The 20,105-nt window shown below is 44.5% G+C and overlaps 1 protein-coding gene across 2 annotated transcripts in view; it reads right to left on the bottom strand.

Annotated features, from left to right (window-relative positions):
• Window positions 1-6,574: 6,574 nt before the first annotated feature.
• ARHGAP36 (Rho GTPase activating protein 36) overlaps window positions 6,575-20,105 on the bottom strand; it is a 29,876-nt gene continuing 16,345 nt past the window's right edge. The window contains exons 2-12 of one of the 2 annotated variants that reach the window (XM_047081772.1): window positions 13,388-13,546; window positions 12,115-12,180; window positions 11,375-11,610; window positions 10,938-11,130; window positions 10,669-10,724; window positions 10,274-10,424; window positions 9,672-9,820; window positions 9,317-9,493; window positions 8,987-9,084; window positions 8,744-8,850; window positions 6,575-6,732 (exon numbers count right to left, since the gene is read on the bottom strand). In XM_047081772.1, coding sequence (XP_046937728.1) covers window positions 6,575-6,732; window positions 8,744-8,850; window positions 8,987-9,084; window positions 9,317-9,493; window positions 9,672-9,820; window positions 10,274-10,424; window positions 10,669-10,724; window positions 10,938-11,130; window positions 11,375-11,610; window positions 12,115-12,180; window positions 13,388-13,546 — 1,550 coding nt within the window. Of the gene's footprint in view, window positions 6,733-8,743; window positions 8,851-8,986; window positions 9,085-9,316; window positions 9,494-9,671; window positions 9,821-10,273; window positions 10,425-10,668; window positions 10,725-10,937; window positions 11,131-11,374; window positions 11,611-12,114; window positions 12,181-13,387; window positions 13,641-20,105 lie in introns of those variants that run through there. The other variant, XM_047081771.1, reaches the window with a different exon arrangement.

The following is a 20,105-nucleotide window of genomic DNA, read 5'->3' as shown; positions in this document are numbered from 1 at the left end:
GAAAGACAAGACTATGAAAACTAAAAATATATATATGATACATATATATAATATAAAATGAATATAATCTATAATACATACACAGTATATAATACATATATAATATAATATATAGTACATATATAATATCTATAATACATATTATATTATATATAAAAGAAGGAAATAGAAATCTATTAAAAAAGCAAATTCTGCCATTTACAACAACACAGATGTAACTTGAGGGCATTATGTGAAATAAGTCAGAAGTCAGACAGAGAAAGACAAATACTGTATGATTTCACTTATATGTAAAATCTAAAAACATCAAACTCATAGAAACAAAGAGTAGAACTGTGGTTGCCAGGCCTGAGATGTGGGAACTAAGGAGTTATTGGTCAAAGGGTACAAACTCTCAGTTATAAAATGAATAAGTTCCAGGGATGTAATGTATAGCATGATGACTACAGTTTATAATACTGTATTGTATACTTGAACGCTGCTATGAGAGTAGTGCTTTAATGTTCTCATCACCTCCCACCACCAGGTGTTTGAGGTAAAGTATATATTAACTAATTTTTTTCAGTAAACACTTTGCATACTATATATATATATATATATATATATATATATATATAATTATCACATTGTATACCTTAAATCTACATAATATTATATCTTTAATAAAGATGGGGAAAATTAGCAGCTTACGTTCCTAAATTTAAAGATTTATTATAAATCTACAGCAATCAAGAGAGAGGGTACTGACATAAAAGTAAACAAATAGAGCCATCAGAGAAAAATGCAGAAATATGCACAAAATGAATGATCAATCAATTTTTGACCAAGTTGTAAAGACAATTAAATGGAGAAATTATAGTCTTTTCAATAAAGGGTGCTAGAAAATGTGGATATTGTGGAAGAAAAAAATTGAAGTTCAATCCATACCTCACACTATATACAAAATCAACTCAAAATAAATTGTAGGCAGCAAAAGAAAAACTAAAAATATAATTTTTATATTTGTATTACATTGATTCACATTACTAGACTTCAGAGAAATGTAAATCAAAACCACAATGAGAAACAATTCACACCACTAGGACGGCCGTAATCAAAAAGACATAATAAAAATGGCTGGCAAGGACATAAAGAAATTGAAAATCTTACGCATCACTGGTAGGAATGGTGCACTCACTTAAAAAAATGTTTGACAGTTTCTCACAAATGTTAAAAATAGAATTGCCATATGACCCAAAAATTCCATTCATAGATATATACCTAAGAGAAATGAAAACATATCTTCACACAAAAACTTGAACATAAATTTCATAGCAGCATTATTTATGATAAGAAAAAGGGGAAACAACCCATTTCACCTTCAACTGATGACTAGATAAATAAGATTATAAAACTTCTTGGAATAAACATAACAGAAAACAGTAAAATGAAGTGAGAGGGGGACCTAGTGTGCAAAATTGAAGTATCTCCTCACTCTCGAGGACTTGCACAACTTTGCAAGTGAGATCCTCCTTAAATTTTGAACCCTAGGCTCTTCATATCCTCGCTGCAGTGTAGACTTTGTGAGAAATGTTTAGTGATTGGGGAATAGGCAAAAATTTTTACCAATGACACCAAAAGTAAGATCCTAAAATGTTTTAACATGATAATCTGAACTTTCTTAAAATCAAAAGCTTCTGCTCTTGAAAAGATTCTGTTAAGAGAATGAAAGACAAATCACAGACTGGAAAAAAAAAATCCAGAATGTATAAAGAACTTTCAACTCTCAATCAAAAATATCAGTTAAAAGTAGGCAGAATATTTGGACAGATACGTGACCAAAGGATGGGGGAGGAGGTGTATGAAAAATGCCCAACATCATTGTTTAGTAGGTACGTGCAAAGTAAATATGGTACATCCATATGATAAAATATTATTTGGTATTAAAAAGGAATTAAGTACTGATGTATGCTCTTATATGGATGAAGCTTGAAAATGATATGCTACATGAAAGAAGCCCATCACAACATATCACATATTGTATGTTCCATTTACATGAAATACCCAGAACAGAGAAGTCTGCAGAGATAGAAAGTAGTTTAGTGGTTGCCTAGGCTTGGGCAAGGGGGAGACAGAGATTGATTGTTAATTGGTATGTGGTTACTTTTTGGAGTGGTGAAAATAGGATTCAATTAGATTATGGCAACGGTTGCACAACTCTGAATATACTAAAAATACTGAATTATACACTTTAAATTATAGGTTGTATGATATGGAAATTATATCTAAATAAGTTTTTTTTTTTTTTAATATATCCAGTAGACTAATGCTCAGGATGAGATCATATGGACCTTTTTCCCCCAGGCTCCTCCCTACTAAATACAACTTACTGTAAAGCCTGGAAATACCTACTCTAAAGCCTGGAAATAACTTCAGAGCAAACCAAAAGAGAATTCTGAAAGATGACAGAGGAAGGTGTACTGGTTTGGGATCCCAGGACTGGAGAAACAGCACAGTATGAGGACATCTTATGACCTCTCATCCAACAGAAAAAGGTGACCCCGGCCTGCAATTTCCTGAACACCAGCTTCGTTTTAGCAGTAGAACGTGGGCCAGGAAGGCTCATCCTTCCTCTAGATCAAATGGAAGTCCCACCTACATCAGGTGAGCCAAGCAGTACTATGAATCAATAGCAGAAAGATAACAGAAAACTTTCAAAACACTTGGAAATGAAACTAACCATCTAAATAATCTGTGGGTCAATGAGAAAGTCTCAAGGGAAAATAAAAAAAAATATGCTAAACAGAGTGAAAATACAACATATCAAACTTGTGGTACACTGCAAAGTACTGAAAGCTTACACTAGAAAAGAGAAAATCAATAATCTAAGTTCCTACCTAAAGAAACTAGAAAAGAAGAGGAAAGTAAACCAGTATAAAGCAGAAGAGAGGATGTATTTGAGATGAGTTCAAGTGAATAGGGCTGCTATTTGAGGGGAATGATGATATGAATGAGTGGAGATTTAGAGAAGAAGACAACCTGGGGCACGTGAAGCATTACTGACTGGCCTGAGGGACCAGCTGAGCCTGGAAATTCTAACTCTTAGAAGCACCAATATGTGGAGTGCTACTCCTGTCTTTCACAGTGGTTATTGTGAGACTGGAGAGATCAGATGTTCAGAGGACCTCAAACCTAAGACTAACTAGTGCAGGTGTGGTATTTGGAGGGCAAAGGGTTGAAGAGGTGGTCAGTTCCAAATCGACATGCCCTGACATCTGGCTGGATGAGGGAAGAAGTAAAGAAGAAAGGAAAGGCTTGAGGCACTAGGCACCTCAATGCAGCCAAATAGCAGATGCGTGGGACCCAGCCACTGTTAGGAGATTCAAGACACAATGGGATATTGAACTTGGCCCCTCAGAAGTCCAGTCATACCCAGTGATGCCAAGTGATTGGTTGAAGCACTAAGAAGTTAAAGGACAGGGTGGTGAGGGTGAGACCAGGCTGTGCGGGATGGGTCTTCTGTGTGGATATTGTCAAGGCCACCTGGGATGACACCAGGACTTGGAGTGTCAAGGAAGTCTCTTGAGATCTCCCTTAGAGTATGGGGAAGAGTGGGGATAATGCCCACATCCATTTGTCACTCTCAGTTCAAACCCTCTGGTTAGCAGTCAGCACTGGGGAGGAATGCAAGGGAAACAATAAGATCAGGGAAAAAACCTGGTTTCAGGGAAGGCCTGGAAGTAAAAGGAATGTTTTGAAACAATCAACTTTCCTGCTTATTATCTGGTTTATTGGTTGGTTTTTAAGCTGAGTGGGGAAAGTACAGGCAAACTCTTCTGGGGACACATTTTACTATGTTAGCCCTGTAAAGTTCTGGAATGGCAGTCAGAAGGTTTGTCTGAATATTAATCCAGATCTCTGACCTCAAGTCAGCTGTTTGCCAATATAAAGCTTTTGTGTGACCATTTATATAAGAACAGAGTTGGAATAAATGAGCTTTACATTTCCCACTGGCTTTAATACATATGGGCCCTAGATGCATATACTAGGGTCCGCATGAGCTAGTACAGTTGTTGTCTAGTAGCTTGTTCTATCTAGAGAGAAAGGACCTATGAGGAAGGAGGGTGAACCTTGCTTGTTAAAAGTGCAAATCCCATTCAAATAACTCCCCCAAGACATCACAAAGCATCTTCTTGTCAGAGGAAGAATTCTAAAATGGATGGCCCAGGATAATCTAGTGGTGAAACACCCGAGCTTTGGAGACTGGCTGTTTTCCACTAACCAGGTGTTTAATTTGGGCAGATTATTTGACCTCTCTGTATCTCACTGTTTGCCAGGAAACAACGAGGATTACAGTAGCATGTACTTCATAGAGTTGTGAATATTAAATAAAATGATGCATGTAAAGCCTCAAACCCAGTGTCAGACACTTTGGAATAACTCAATATATGTCAATGATTATTATAATAATTATGAAAATCATTATGGGAGGGACCCAATGTTATTACATTTCTGTTCTCTGTAAAACTCTATGTGAGGAAATATCCTAAAGCAAAGTGTACAAAAATAAATAATACACAACATATCACTCTCCCGGGGCCCTGTGCCTGACACGGGAAATTTCCAAGCATGTCATGAAGTCTTAAGTTTTCAAGAAAGGTTGGAGGTCCTGTCAATCAAATAGCAACGCGTTCTTCTCTTGCCCTGAAAATCATGTATTTCCAGATGTTTTCAGGTTTTCATTTTTCACCAATACAAAGGGGATTTCTCAGTTGAGGACATCTAGTGATCTCTCCCTTTATCCCCCTCCTTTTCCCTTTAGAGGCCCTCCTCTTAAGCTTCATTTTTTCCAGTTTCTCTTCCATCCCTTCTCAACCATTTATCCGACTTTAACCCTTTCATTCTCTTTATTCAACTAGAGCACTTCCCCTTTCTTCCATTTTACTCCACACCCTCCTCCCCTTTATCCCATGTCCCCCTCCCCTTTATTCCATGTCGCCCACCCTTCCCCTTTATGCTCCATCACTTCCGCCTCTTTATTCTCCATCACCTCTGCTTTTTATTCCCCATCACCCCCACTTTGCCCCCATTACCTCCATCCCTTTATCTCACATCATCCCCCCCTTATCCCACATCACCCTTCCCCTTCATACCCCATCATCTCCTCCTTATTCCCCATAACCCCTCCCCTTTTGTCCTTCTGACCTCCAACACTTTATTCCCAATCATCTCTCTTCTTTATTCCTTACCCCCTCTCCTTTATTCTGTGTCACCTCTCTCCTTTATCCCCCATCACCCCTCCCCTTTATTCTACACACCCCCTGCTTTAGTCCATTCCCCGACATCCCATTATTCCATGTCACCCCCTCTCCTTTATCCCTCTTCCCTATTTCTCTTTCCCCTTCAGCTCTAGTCAGAGCTTCCCAACTCACCAATCCAATTTTCAAATTAAACACACACACACACACACACACACACAGTAAGCCATGAATATGCTGCTGTCACAACACAGATGTTTATTAATGATTAAATGCCAGAGAAGTTTTAACAATCACAAATCTTCGAGCTCTGCGGTTGTTACCCATTGTGTGATCAATTTCTATCCCTCAATACAATACATTCTTCATTCTACGGACCTTAGCAGTTGTTACCCCTCAATATTAGCTATAATTTTGGATGTCATACATAACCCATATCTGCGTGTTACCAGAGCATGTCCCGCAAATTTGTACCGTCCTGCAGAGAGGAGCTACAGAGACGATAGGTAAGAACGTTTGGAATCAGGTGACTTGAACTACTTGGAACTATGTGTCTCTACCTAACTAGCTGTTTTGCTGACAACAGGGTGTGAACTCCAGCTGTCTGTAAAACAGATCTAGGTAATAAAATCAAATTTTTCCTCTAAGTTTTGACCCCAGAAGGCTAGTTAGGCTTACATTTGAGGTTTCCCTGTTAGCGTGACCTGAGCAAAACTGCACAGAATTTTGGGGGTGGCTATTTGATGAGCCATTGGTCTAAATAATTTGGGGCGGGCAAAAAATCCTGAGGTGGTGGAGTTGCTGCGGGGACACGGCTATGAGTTGGTGTGACATGGTTTAGCGTTAATTGTTTGTCAGCTGTCAGTCCTGACATGACGTCCTAGCATGCCTCTTGAGGGCCTTTGCAATTGAGCTCTTGGGAGGAGGGAAGGAAAGTCAGGAAAAACATGCAATTCCCTTTTTTGGGGGGAGGGAAAGCACCTCGAGATTTGTGAGCTTCTCTGGGACAAGGTGTTTACCACAAATGTCACATCAATTAAAGGACAGGCTGTAGTGTGGGAAAGCCAGGATCAGGGGTAAAAGAGAAAGGCAAGGTAGCACCAGGGAGCCTGGGCATGACACAGAAACATCTCTGCTTGTACTAGCTGAAGAGACCAAACATCCCCAGTGAAGGGGCTGGCAGTGTGTTTGGAATTCTCAGCCTGACCCGAGCATCAGGTGGAAATCCTTCTTACCCTCAGATCTTTACCCTCAACGTTTCTTCAATGTTTCCTGTGACATCCCAGGTCTACCCCCACCCTTTTCCCCTGTCCGGCACCTTATAGAAGGAAAAACATCTAAGGAAAGAAGTAGCCGATGCCAGTTTTGGCCTCCTTCTCCCGGGGCACACGGAGCAATGGGCGGTCTTGCTCCGGAATGGGGGGGTTACCCGCTCCTTCCTCATCGTCATGGGAACGGGCAGTGCCGGGAGGCACAGCTGGCTCCTCAGAGGAACCTGGAAAATAGTAACAGTGTTAACTCCTTAATGTTTCCAGACTTCATACTTTGCACAGCACGCAAGGGACTAAGACCTAATTTTGCACTTCAAATACAATACGAAGCAAGAAGTTAGAGTAGGAAAGATTATCCCTGTTTGACATGTTAAGAAAACTGCAGCCTAACAGTGGAACACATATCTCTAAATCTAGGCCCCCTGTAGAAGGTGGTGGGGGTAGGGCTGGGTTAGAGAACAGGAAGAGTGAGACAGATACCCCCTGCTTACAGCTAATGGACAATACCACCGGGCAGGCGGGGAAGAGGGTGGCCCCCTAACAACCACCACCACCCTACAACCAGCCTGACTAATTTTACTAAGCAAATGAGTAACAAAGCTGGAGCCGGAAGCTTACAGCACTTCGTGAAGGGGAGAAAGCAGGTGTCAGTCATCAATGACTCTGGGGAGGATTTGTGGTCCATGACTTGGCCAGGCTGAGACTTGTTTTTAAGGAGGGTGGTATCTACAAGAAATGTAACATCTGCATCTTCTTTGTGGAACTTTATTGCCTTTGGACTCCAAACTTCTCTAGAGTCAAGATCATTAGGCATTGGGACAGCCTCCACATTCATGATTTCATCAAGACTGACAGTAAGGTCTGGCTGAGGGTCTGGAATTGTGTTGAGAATGGAGACATCTTCAGGCTCTGGAACCAAGTTGGTAACTTCATCCTCTTCAAAAGTGTTGGCTCGGTCTTTCTGAGAACTGGGAATTTCGTTGTGAATTTCAGCATCCCCAAGCTCTGGAACCACATTAAATACTGAGTCTTTTTCAAGACGGGGGTTTTCTTTAGAGTCTCGGATTCCACTGACATCAGAGGCTTCTTCGTGTCTTGGGATTTCTTCAGTAACTGAAGATTCTTCCTGGTCTTGAATGTCATCAAAATCAGAGACATCTTCAGGGCTCGTTACTACATGGAGAGCTGGGACCTCTTCAGGGTTGGAGCCTTCCTCGGAGCCTGCAATTCCATTGAATTCTGGAGTTTCTTCCTGATCTGGAATTTCTTCAGTATCTGAGGTTTCTTCATCATTTGGGACTCCATCAAGAGCTGGCACCTCTTCAAGATTGGGATCTTCTTCAGAGTCTGAGAGTCCATTAACCTCTGGGGATTCTTCATGATTTAGGATTTCATGACCCCCAGGGGCTTCCTCAGGGCTTGGCAACATATGAAGAGCTGGGACTTCTTCAAAATCAAGGTCTTCGTCAGAATTTGAAATCCCATTGACCTCTGGGGCTTCTTCGTGGCCTGGAATTGCTTCAGCATTTGAGGATACATCATTTGGGATTTCATCAAGAGCCGGAACCTCTTCAAGATTGGGATCTTCTTCAGAATCTAGGTTTTCATCATGTTCTGAAGCATCTGCATGGTCTGAGATTTCATCGGTATCTGAGGCTTCTTCATTGTTCAGGATTACATCGAGATAGGGAATTCCTGCAAGGTCAAGATTTTGGTTGTCTTCAAAATCTGGCCCTTCTTCAAGGTCGTGGTTTGGGTTTTCTCCAGGATTTGAGATTTCTTGCACATCTGGGGCTCCTTCAGGGTCTGGGACCATATCAAAATATGGTATTTCTTCAAAGTCTGGGATTTCAATGAGTTCGGGAATTTCATCATCAGGGTCTAGAATATCTTCAAGGGGAGGAAGATCATCAAAATTCAGGGTATCATCATCGTCATCATCATCGTTGTTGTCGTCCTCATCATCTTCTTCTTCATCAAGCTCTGGTATGCCTTCAAGATGTGGGCCTTGAATCTCAAGATCATTTGGGATCTCGAGACCTTGAATTTCCCCAAAGACTACTCCTTGATGGAGATACTCAAATACTAGCTCTTCATGGCCTGACACATCTTCCTCAGAGGACTCATCTTCCTCAAGGGGCTCATCTTCAGCAAGGACCTGGCCTTCAGGAAGGGCCTGACTTTCACCAAGGGACTGACCTTCAGCAAGGGCCTGACCTCCAGCAGGGAACTGACCTTCATCAAAGGGCTTGCTCTGAGCAAGGACAGCAGCCCGGGCTTCAGCAGAAGTTTCCACTGGATCAGAAAGTAAAGCATCCTCTTCCATCTTTATTCGTGCACTCCTGGGTGGAAATGAATTTGGAAAAGCAAGTCAGTTTTCATACTTGGTTTGCCTAACATGACGGTGGTCTTGGATTGAAAGCCCCCATAGGAGATTCTGCTTCAGGCTAAGCTTAAACAAACCAAGAAAACACTCACTGTATCTTCCTCAAATTCCTGCGTCTGATAAAATCCAGGGCTTCAGGACTGGATTTCCACACACGCTTAGCAACCTGCTTCTGAATATGGGGAGGCACCTGAGGGTAAAATGAGCAATGTTAGCCTTTATTACACAACATTTAAAAATTTATACTCCTCTCTATCAGGTACCCAGGACTGAAGATACCATGACCACTGAATGCAGGAGGAATTTCTGGAAGATTTAGTGGCTGCCTGCTTTGGCTACTGTCAGGGATGCATGTATGACCCTCACTTGCCTTGTGAATAGGAGAAAGCTATGAAGGAAGTTTGTCCAAAAGCTCCCTTTACCTGGAAGAGGATATCCCAGTTATCAATCATGGCACGGACCACATTGACAGAAGCAACATAGTGGTCAATCCCCAGTCTTGTTTTCCTGGACTCCCTCTTGGCAAATCTCCCCTTCTTCAGGAGAGCAGATCCAAACACCAGAGCCAAGTTGGTGGAAGTCATACGGTTGCCTGAAACCTACGAAAAGGAAAGCAGAAAGTGATCGACTCTGAGGCAGTAATGGAAATGACACAAATATGAATGTCTCCTTTTGTTCTTGTTTCCTTCTCCTACCGTCTGTCTCTGTGTCTCTCTGATACACTCCCACACATGTCCCCTACTACAGCTCTCATTACCATTCTCCACAGGTTTTTACCAACTGTCCGTCAATGCCAATGGAGTCCTCGCAGTTCTCAGTGATCTTATGCAGGGCCTTCAGCAGACGCTCCAAGGTATCACTGTGGCAGGGTGGCATCAGATAAACCAGCAACTGCAGGGCAGAAAGCTGATCCTGTGGCTTTAGAGCTAGAAGAAGGAAAGCAGTGGATGGCTCAGGGGGCTAGCCTTGACAGCAGCCTGATACCAAAAGACATGTGATTATGCTTGAAAACTGAGGAAGAGCTATGGAGGAAGTACCCAGGCATCTTGTCTTTGCTCATTCCCAAAGCATTTGAGCTCAGGAGCCCTGAAAGCAAGAAGTGCTCCCATCAAAAGCAGATCCCTTCTACAGAACCTAGGTTCTTCTTTGCCCTGGGAGGACACACACAGCTTCAAGAAGCTCTAGAGAAATCTCCCAACAATAGACTTACAATGGACTATTAAGAGATCTAGGGAAAGCAATCTGGATAGGTGTTTTCATCTTCTGATGTTTACTCTGTTTTAGTTCCCTGGGGTCCTGCAGCCAGACCTCTGTCCCTACCGCCCCCCTCCCCATACTATTTCCCCTCCTTGCCTGACAAGGGACAGCACAAGACTCACTTGCTGTCAGGAGGAAGGACATGTACAGATCGTCTGGCAGCAGAGAGTCCTTCATGTCCCGGAAAAACTCCTTGAGGAGTGCAGCCACATCATGCACATTCTGATTGTCATCCAGCACTACATCCAGACCTTGATCAAATTCTTCACGGAGCTAGAAAAAAGGGAGAGAAGACATGGACCCTCTGCCCTGCCCATCACATGCTCCCTCCTGGCATTTCCTTCCATAAGTCTCAAGCTTCAGTGGAGGTGGCTGGCAATATGGCATGACTGAGGGGCTAGAAAGAAGACGCTGATCCCCCCCACCAGGCATGAAACTCCACTCAGATCTATGGGGAAGACACCCCCACCTGTTTTTCCTCACTCAAGGAACATAGGTGTAAACAGAGCCACTTTACCTGACGCACTCTCTCTGCCGAGTATTCCAGGGTGAAAATTCCCACTGTGCTTAAGCCTGAAAGAAAAGACCAGGAGATGCTAAGTATCTCTGGTCCCCTTCCCCACGGCATTTCCCCTCTCCCCAACTGAATCCCAGCCCCAGCTGGTGGCAAGGGAATGTTCCCACCCTTCACCCTGTGTCCTCTTTTCTCTACCCATTTCTAGAACACCATTCTTGCCCTTTAATTGCCTCCTACCTTGATTACACCATCATTCTCAGCCCCCTTACCATGTTTCTCAATGAAGCTGCAGCAAGCCTCAACAACCTGGGGGATTTGTTTAGCAATCGGATTGAGGCTCATTTTCCTTTTGGATCCCAGAAGTCGCTGGCCAATCGGAAAGGAAATCTTGGAAAGTTGCAGGGTCTGCAGCAGCAGGGCCCCATCCTCCAGTTCAGCCAGGCTGTCCACGGACACTGCACCCTGTGGAGAAACCCAAACTATCTTAAAGGGGGGGGGCAGGAGGGTCACTTTGGACCTTCCTGGGGATTGTGTCACATTCATAACAGGAGACCTTCTCTCCGTGGGAAGCCAATTACACCCCCCACACACACACACACACATGTTCTCTTCAGCTCTCCCTCCCTCTGAGGTCAAAGGCCTTGACCCTCCCGCCCTGCATCGATGGACACCTCAGGGACGGCACTGCTTGCAGGGTTCAACTCACTCGACGCCCACGGCGAGTAAACTCCCGGGGCAAGGTGGGCTCATCCCGTCTGCGACTGAAAAAGCGCCTGATGCGGCCAAACATCCTTTGCACCACGTTTCCCCGACGACGTCCCGAGGCCTGACCAGTGGATTCTTCAATCTGCATCGCGGCTGTTAGTTCAAGATGCTTGCGGCGGGTAAGCTCATTCACCAGGACTTCTTCCAGGCGAATGCCAAAAGTCTTGAGTGATACGACTGGGGAGCCAGGGAGAGAAAGAATGAGACACGTCAACGCTCCGCAGCGCTTAAATCAGGAGGAAGTGCAGGGGCTGTAGCGCTCCTCTAAGCAACCGCCCGCAGCCAACCCCACCCCTCCAGACCCGCAGCGCCCCTCCCTGGGGAGGGAGCCAAAAAGACCCTGCAGTGGTTTGGCGGAAGCACTCAGCTCCACTACCCCGACGGAGCTCGGGATCCCTGCCTTAGGTCCTGCCAGGGGGGTGACAGCGTTGAAGCAATGAGGGCAGTTTCTTCTGGGCGACTGTCTGGGGTGGATCCACGGGGAAGGCTTAGGGAAATCTGCTGGGACCGCCCCGCGTCTGCAGCGAGTGCGCCATTTCCTGAAACATCCCCTATGGGGTTGGGGGGGGGTTGAGTACCCCCAGAAGCAATGGGCACCGCCGAATCTCCAGTAGCCAGGGACACAATGGCCGGGGGGGGGGGTAAAGCCCCATTTATTTCCTAAGTACGAGAGCCCCTCACCCCTCTGCTGTCCTCTCAGAATCAGAAACCACTTCTCCAAGGTGTTTGGACGGTCAATAGGCAGAGCTATGGGAAGAGAAAAAGAAAAGACACGCACACTCACACAAATAGGATTTGATAAATGATGAAAACATCACAATGTATTGATCTGCGGGGGAGGGGGCGGAGCAAACAGCTCCGACCTGCCCGCTGAAAGTGTTTTGCTTTCTCCCAGCCTCAGTTTCCCCGTTTGACAACGGGACCAAGCCCATCTACCACCCCTGAGACTCCAAGAATTTAACCGAATCAGACGATCGGAGGCGCCTCGTGCGCAGCGCGCCCCGTGTCACGCACCAGCAGCAGCTCCGCACAGGGCTTCAGACACACATTGCGGACTCTGGGGCGCCGCGACCGTGCAACAGGCTAGGGGAGGGGCTCCGCCTGCGTCCCGGCGGCAAGTAGGGGTCGCCAAGTTCCTGTGGGCGCGCTCGCGCCCGGGCTGCCGTCGGCTCCCCACACCGCAACCCCGGCAGCCGCGACACGCGCCGTCCCCGCTCTCAGACCCCCGCAGCGGGGTCTCCTCGTCCCTGGCGTGGCGTCCCCAGGTTACGGCCGCCGCGCGCGCCCGGCGCGCCCCCCGCCCCTCGCCCCTCGCACTTTTCTCTGCCGCGGGGGCGCCCCTCGGCCCGTGCGCCCCTTCCCACCTCCCCGGGGCCGCCCAGCCCCCTGCACGCTCGGGCCCCATCCAGGGCTTCGTCCCGCTCGCTCACCCAGCCGGCTGAGCGGGGGTGGCAGCGATCGCAGCGCACCTCCCGCCGACGCTTCCGCGCCCGCACCGCCCTCCCGCTCTGTGCCCGGATTGGCGCGTGTCTCTCTCGCTGTCTCGCTATCTCCCCGGACTCGCCGTCTCTCGAGCACGCCGTCTCTGTGCGTCCTGGTCCCTTCTCAAAGGGTCCCTCTGCGCCTCCTCCTCGCTCTGACTCCTCGCACCGCACCTGGTGCGTCAGTCTTTTCACCTGCCCTCTGTCCACCTGTCTGTCCCTGCCTTCCGCCTGTCTGACCACCCCCTCAAGCCCCCAGGCTTCGACCCAACTCAAGTAATCTTGACCTCTTCCACAATTCAACCAAAACCCTTCAACTCCTGCTTCCTCAGTGGTCCGGGCTCCAGGGGAACCGAGCGGGGCCGAGATCAGGCGGGAGCCCCTCCCACCCTCCTGGACCCCAGACTCGGCCCGTCCTGCCCTGGGGTCCGCTCGCTCGAAGGCGGGGACACCACGCTCCGGGGCCGGCTCACCTCGGTCAGGTTTGAATTCAGAGAGGAAATGTCTGGCCATGAGTTCGTGGTAAGCAGTCTCTTGCAGCTTCAGACGCTCTAGCTCCGACAGACTGTGTATTGATATCATTTTCGTCCTGCGGTCCGGATTGTGTCCTGGGGCTCCTCCCAGGACGTTCACTAAAAAAAGGAAGGCGGACAACAACAGCAAAGGGGGCATGATTCTGGGGCACAGTGTCCTTGCTGCCTTCAGAAAAGGAATGCAGCCACCCATTCTGGAATCGGATGATATCAAGGCTGCATCATCCAATTGTCACTGGACCTGGTGGAAGGAGCTATGGGGGGGAGGGTGGTAAAGGGGGAGGGAAAACTGGGAGGCGGCTTCACCCTCAAGCATAGCTGCCTCTGGTTGCTTATTTGAAGAAAAAAAAAACCAACTTAAAAAAAAATCATCCCTGAACCGATAGTCCAGAAAAGAGAAAACCTAATTAGGCAGAAGAAGAAGAAAAAGGAGGAGGAGGAGGAGGAGGAGGAGGAGGAAGAGGAGAAAAGAAAGAAAGAAAGAAAGAAAGAAAGAAAGAAAGAAAGAAAGAGTAAAGAAAAAAAGAAAGAAAAAAGAAGGAAAAAAGAGATTAAAAAGAAAACCAACCAACCTTATTCACAATTGTAAAATGTACATTGAGACAAGTATAAGGTAATATTTTCCCTCAATTAATTAGAACATTGATAGAGTTCATTTAATGGTGATACTCTGTGCTGTCCAGGCTGGATGAAATGGGCACATTCATTTAGGTTAGGAGCACTGAAAATGTGTACAACTCTTCCAGAAGGCAAACGGGGCACATAAGTATGGAGCCAAAAATCATCCCCAGGCCCTTTGACCTAGTAATTCCCCTTCTAGGAATCTGTCCTAATGAAATCTACCTTCGGACAGGCAAAAACATATGTACATGAGCCATAACAGGAAAAAATTTAGGGGAAAAAAGCTAGCCCAGTAATGAGACTAGTTATATAAATTATGGAAGGACCACAGTCTGGAAAATTATGAAATCATTAAAGTGATATTTACAAAGAGCTTTTAAACAGCAAATACAAAATATAGAATTGTGTTAATTATGATTACAACCATGTGAAGGAAAATCTGCATAAAAATAAAAGACTGAAAGAAATTCACCCCAATATGAACAGCATCTTTATTAAGTGGTAGGATTTTGTTTGCCTTTGCTTTTTCTCTATTTACTAAAAATTGTGAGACTTGATTATATTATGTTTTTCATGAAAACACCATCAGTTTGTATCAAAAGAAACAAACATCCTTTCCTGGCCATTTCTAGTGAGTCTCCTCCCAACACAGAACTGGTGATCAGAGTGAAGTTTGTCTTAGTGTTCTGGCAAACCTGTTTTCCATGTCTCTTCTCCATGGCACCCAGTATCCCATACTGCTGCTCCCAGGCTGCATAGGATCCCCCAGTGGGGATCTCTCTGGACCCCACACAGCATTCTTCCCCGCACATCCTGGCCTCATTTGTTCTTTCATTCATTCATTTATTTTAAAAATTCTGTATTAATTACTCACTTTGTGCCAGGCACTAAAGATTCAACTATGGGCAAATGAAACTACTCCTTTCCTAAAAGATTTAACAGTGCAGTGAAGGAGATACACAGGTTGGTAACAATTTACAAAACCTTGTGAGAAGTCAATGGCCACGATATAAACAAAGTACTGTGAGAGCAGAAAGGAGGAAACATCTAAGTCTGCCTGGAGATGGGGGGGGGGGGGGGTCCAGAAAGAGAACATCTTGTGCAAAGGCAAAGAGATGGGAGAGAGGTTGTCATATTCTTAAAGCTGTAGAAAAGGGGATGTTAGGAGATAAATCTGCATAAGCAGGCATGAACTGACGAATGGCCCTGTAAGCCATATTATGGAACTGGACTTTCTCCTGAAGGCAGTAGGGAACTACTGCAGGGTTTTAAGTGGAGAGGGACAGAGTCAGAGCTGCAGTTGGAAAAATCACAGGGAGCAGTGAAAAGCCTGGTCTGAGTAGAGAGTCTGAAGTAGGTAGATCAGCCAAGAGGCAAAGAGATGCTGATACAAGCCAGTGTCACTGGGGCTGGGGCTGGGGGAGGATTCTATGGGTAGAATTGACAGAGCTTAGGGGAATTGTAATAAGAAGGACAGAATTTAGGACAGCTCCAAAGGTTATAGTTTGGGTGAGTGTGTGGATTCTGGCTCTTGATAGAGAAAATAATTTGGGACATAGGGAACTAAACCTTTTGACAATAAGGGAAGGGGTCACATGCCATTTCTTGGAGCTCCCCTTTGCCATGGAGTTTTACGGTAATATTCTATATATTATAGTTGAGTAGGCGGCTGAAATCCCAAAGATCAGGTAATGTGGCTTTGACAGAGGAAAAGCAGGTAGGCATTTATCATTCAACAATTTATACAAATGAGTCTGTCCAGAACAAGCACACAAACAAACCCACAAACCCACCAAAATCCCACCCTTGTTTTGTTTCCAAAATTCTCTTTTGCCGACTTTCCTTAATAGCCAAAGTCACGCTTATCAAAAATAAGTTCTTACCAGATAACTGAAATGCAGTATGAGAAAAGGCGAGGAGTCTTTCTATGGCTTTTGAACTGAGCTAGGAGGAAAAATCCTTAGCATGGATTTTTTAAATCTCCTTCAACTCCAAAGCACCATTCCCTGGACCCAAACTGAATGCCTAAGCCCAACCACCAAACTTTGTCCACAAGATGATCATTTTTAACCAAAGACATATGCACAGCACCCACCTCAGTCCCAGACTAAGTCCCTAGCAATCCCCCATTCACAATAGCTGGTCCAGACCCTATTAGCCAAGGGTCTCATCCTGACACATACAGCCTAGCTCTGCTTAATTTTTTTTGAGGTTACTCCCCCTCTCCCTTTCCCCAATTCAGGCATATTTGTACCTGCTTTGAAGTTGCGGCTATTTCTTCTTGCCAAGGCTTACCAGATCTGGTCATCTGAAGAGTATAGCTGGTTCTTTTATCCAGAAACCAAGATGAAAATCTATCCCTCTCCCCCCCCCCAATAAGGTAAGAACAAATAAGAAAATCTCAAAAAAACACCAGCCAAAAAAGAGAGAGAGAGAAAAGCCTTTGAGAGATGAGTCAGCCTAGATGCTTACAATTATGAAGGAAATCAAAGGCCTTAGAATAAACCGTTTGTCATTGCCTCCTGCTCAAAGATACAGGGCTAAACTTAAGAGCAATCATATGCTGCTATTCTGCCAGCAAAACTGACACCGTCTTGCTTGCTTTCAACCCTCTCAAGCCACCAGAAGAATACAGGACAGAAGTAGAGTTAGGAAGGCCAGTGTGCCCAGACAGGAAGCAGATGGGGGGGGGGGGACAAGTAAGCAGGTTTCAACACCAAAAGAGACACAGAAATAGGTTCTTGAGATTTGAATACTTGTCCTCAGGCTTGGTTTTCCAAGCTGAGTACAAAAGGAGGCTCCTCACAGGGAACAAGGTGCCAAGAGACCTCTCCTGCTCCAAAGCGTCTTCCTCTTCCCCTTTCAGCATGCCTTAGGGCTGGCCTGAAGTGACCATGGCATCAAAAAATACACAAGAAAGAAGAGGAAAGCAAGGCCTCTCAGTTTCAGCCTAGAATTCAAGACATTTGCAAAAACGAAGTCTTTAGACATTTATCTGCAGGGGCCGCTGGAGTCAGAACTAAATAGAATGCAGTTCAAAGCCAAGCTTTACAATATCTTGGCTGTGTGACCTTAGGAAAATCAGTTGAATTCTCTGAGCTTCAGTGACTTCCTATATAAAATGGGAAAATGATGCAGTACCCATTTCAGCAGTCGTGTGAGAATAAATGAATAATGCATGCGTGATATTTAGCATTGGTTTTTAATAAAAACGTTGATCTTGAAGGTTCTTTGCAAAGGAGTTTACGAGAAAATATCAGGTTTCAAAAGTAATTACATAAAATTAGAATTTGTATCAATGCATACAAAGTCTTACTCTGTTCAAGCTCTACTAAATTTGAATTAAATTAAAACAGGTAAAGAGATCTTGAGAGACTGTTGGGAATAGGTCTTTCTTCTTCAGTCTCCAACAGCCTCAGGGTCAAGTTTAAAAAAAGTCATCTTACAAAATAGGAAAACTAACTGCATAGATCAATTTTTTTAAATGCTATTATTCAGGTTAGCAAAATGCCTATATGTCTCAAAATTTCTTTTTCTTTCAAACCATCCAATTTTACACTGACACTGGCAAAAGAAAGCATAATTAATTGTATGTAGATCAGTAGAGGGGCTAGGATATTAGCAGATGCTGAAACAGAGAATTTGAACAAAGACCAGAGGGAGACCCAGAGCAAGTCTCCAGAAATACAAAAGGGGGAAACACATTTGGGTATCATCAGGCCTGTTTCTCACATCCTGCCGAAATGCATGGCACAGATGGAGAAACAAATTAACGTCAGAAAGGTCACCCTCTCCGACATTGTGAGGACAGGAATGCTTTCAGCTAGGCATAAATCCACAGCCCTCACAATCTGGAGGACTAATTTACTCCACTGTCCCCATCAAATAGTTAGGGATGGCATAGCACTCACTAGTAAACACCTATGAGAAAAAAAAGCAGGGGACTTCACGGATGCCATCATTTGAATTCCTATAACCTAGGCACTTTATGGCACCATCAGAATTTTGCCCCAAGCTTTTGATGGCGCTTCAGAGTTTGAGAAATTGATAGTGCATGAGCTTGAGTGCCCCACAGGCATTGTGTCTATGTTATTCAAATGTCTACAGGCAGTGACAATAGATAAAGACATCCCTGTTAATGTATCACAATATGGGAAAGAGATACAGTTCTCCAGATAAAAATATTTGAGCACCAGTTTGGTCTGCTGGCACATTACCTCATTCATCTCTGAGTGTTAATGAGTTAGCCTTTAAGTTGTTATCCCATAACCTCCATTTTGGCAAAGGCTGCAGTCGTGATGAACAAAATGGCTCATTTTATCCTACGCTGTGATGGTGCCCCCAAGATAATTAAATTTGGGAGCAGTGCTCTTCTATACGCGGAGTCAGCTCATCATGCCATAGCCGAAGCTCATAAACTGGAGGTAGTTCTGTTAAAGTATATTGAGGAAACTTCTGGCTTTTCTGACACACATTCTTGAATGTTTCAGGAATTGCTTAGTATATTAGAATGGATCACAGAGAGAAAGGACCTTAGCCATCACCTAGTCCAAAGCTTCCATTCTACAGTTTAGAAAACTGAGGCTCAGAGAGAGAGATGCAAGTTTGCCAAAGGCCACACAGCAATTTGACAGCAGAATCTAGACAAGAACCCAGTTCTTCTCAGTCCTGGGGCTCTTTCCACTGCTCCATCCACCTTTACTCTTAATAGCTGCAAAACAATGCACAGCTAATTAATGAAATCAAAAGAATGGACATATAATCAAAGTGTGAGTCAATAAGCCAGGGGAGGTCATATCTGAAGGCAGAAAACCACCACAAATTACAATCTCTGTAAAATAAGTATGGTAGTCACTGTATAGAATGTGGGATGCCCTTTTTAAATTTTATTGACTAAAGAAACAACTCAAGCCCAGGACGGTGAGAGGCAATCTTTATGCTGTAAACATCCCAAAGGATAGTGTAAACAAGGTGATGTGACATCAAATACAACAAGATATAGATATTCCCACTATTATCTGCAGGATGTGTCAGAGTGCGTAATAGCACTGGCATCACAAGCTGTGTTGCTGTTTTTCCCCCTCTTTTGGTTGCTGCTTCTATTATGTTGTGGCAGAAAAACTAAAAAAATAAGATGTTCCATCAATAGGAGGTAAATTTTTTTAAATGTCTGACTTGTCTTGTGCTTTTCATTTTCTTAAAAGCTTTCAAAATGTCCATTATCTCTAGGCCCTAGCACACAGTAGGTGTTCAATAAGTATTTGTTGGGTGAATCATAGGATTATAAATTTCAAGGGTTTTGAGAGAACATAAGGGTCTTGTAATTAAAACAGAAACAGCTCTTCGTGATTCATGGATAAATGAATCATGCCATTTTATTCTCATAACAACCCCTGGGAAGGAGGGAGGTGGGTATTATGTTTCCCCATTTTACAGATAACAACAAACTAGGGCTCTGAGGAGGTTGTGACTTACCTGAGGTTACACGAAAACACCATGGAGGAATATGATCTGGGAACCAGCTGTCCCTACCTATCCTCAGGCCAGGCTTTCCTTTCCCACTAAACCATGGTATTTCTTGGTGTTCAGCTGCTGCCTGAGACTGGGACAGTCTGAACTGAGACTGAATTCTTTCCTAAGAAGGTGGCTGGATTTCTGAGGTCTCATTTATACACACTCTTCTTGGGAAATGGTAATAAAGGTAGATTAGATAGATCAATTAATCAATTGATAGATACGACAGGTAAATATGATGATGATGATGATGATGATGATGATGATGAAAGAAAGAGACAGAGAGAGTGACAGTGACAGAGAGAGACAGAGAGAGAAGGCTCAGGAAAGGACTATTACAAAAGATAGAGAACAGGAGTGGGTAGAGGGAAAAGGCACCAAAAACCCTATGTATTCCTCCCACCGCATCCCTCATCCTAGCCTACCCCCAAGCTGACAGCATGCCATCCTGAAAAGGTCCTGAGATATGGACTGGAACTTGGGTTCAAATCCCAGCCTTGCCACATGTAAGTTCACACACTCA

The sequence above is a fragment of the Lynx rufus genome, unplaced genomic scaffold (assembly GCF_022079265.1).
Source record: "Lynx rufus isolate CCGP_SWC_20201006 ecotype Redwood Valley unplaced genomic scaffold, mLynRuf1.p SCAF_19, whole genome shotgun sequence".
Lineage (NCBI taxonomy): Eukaryota > Metazoa > Chordata > Mammalia > Carnivora > Felidae > Lynx > Lynx rufus.
The sequence above is the reverse complement of the archived record's forward strand: the minus strand, read 5'-3'. Positions and strand labels throughout refer to the sequence as shown.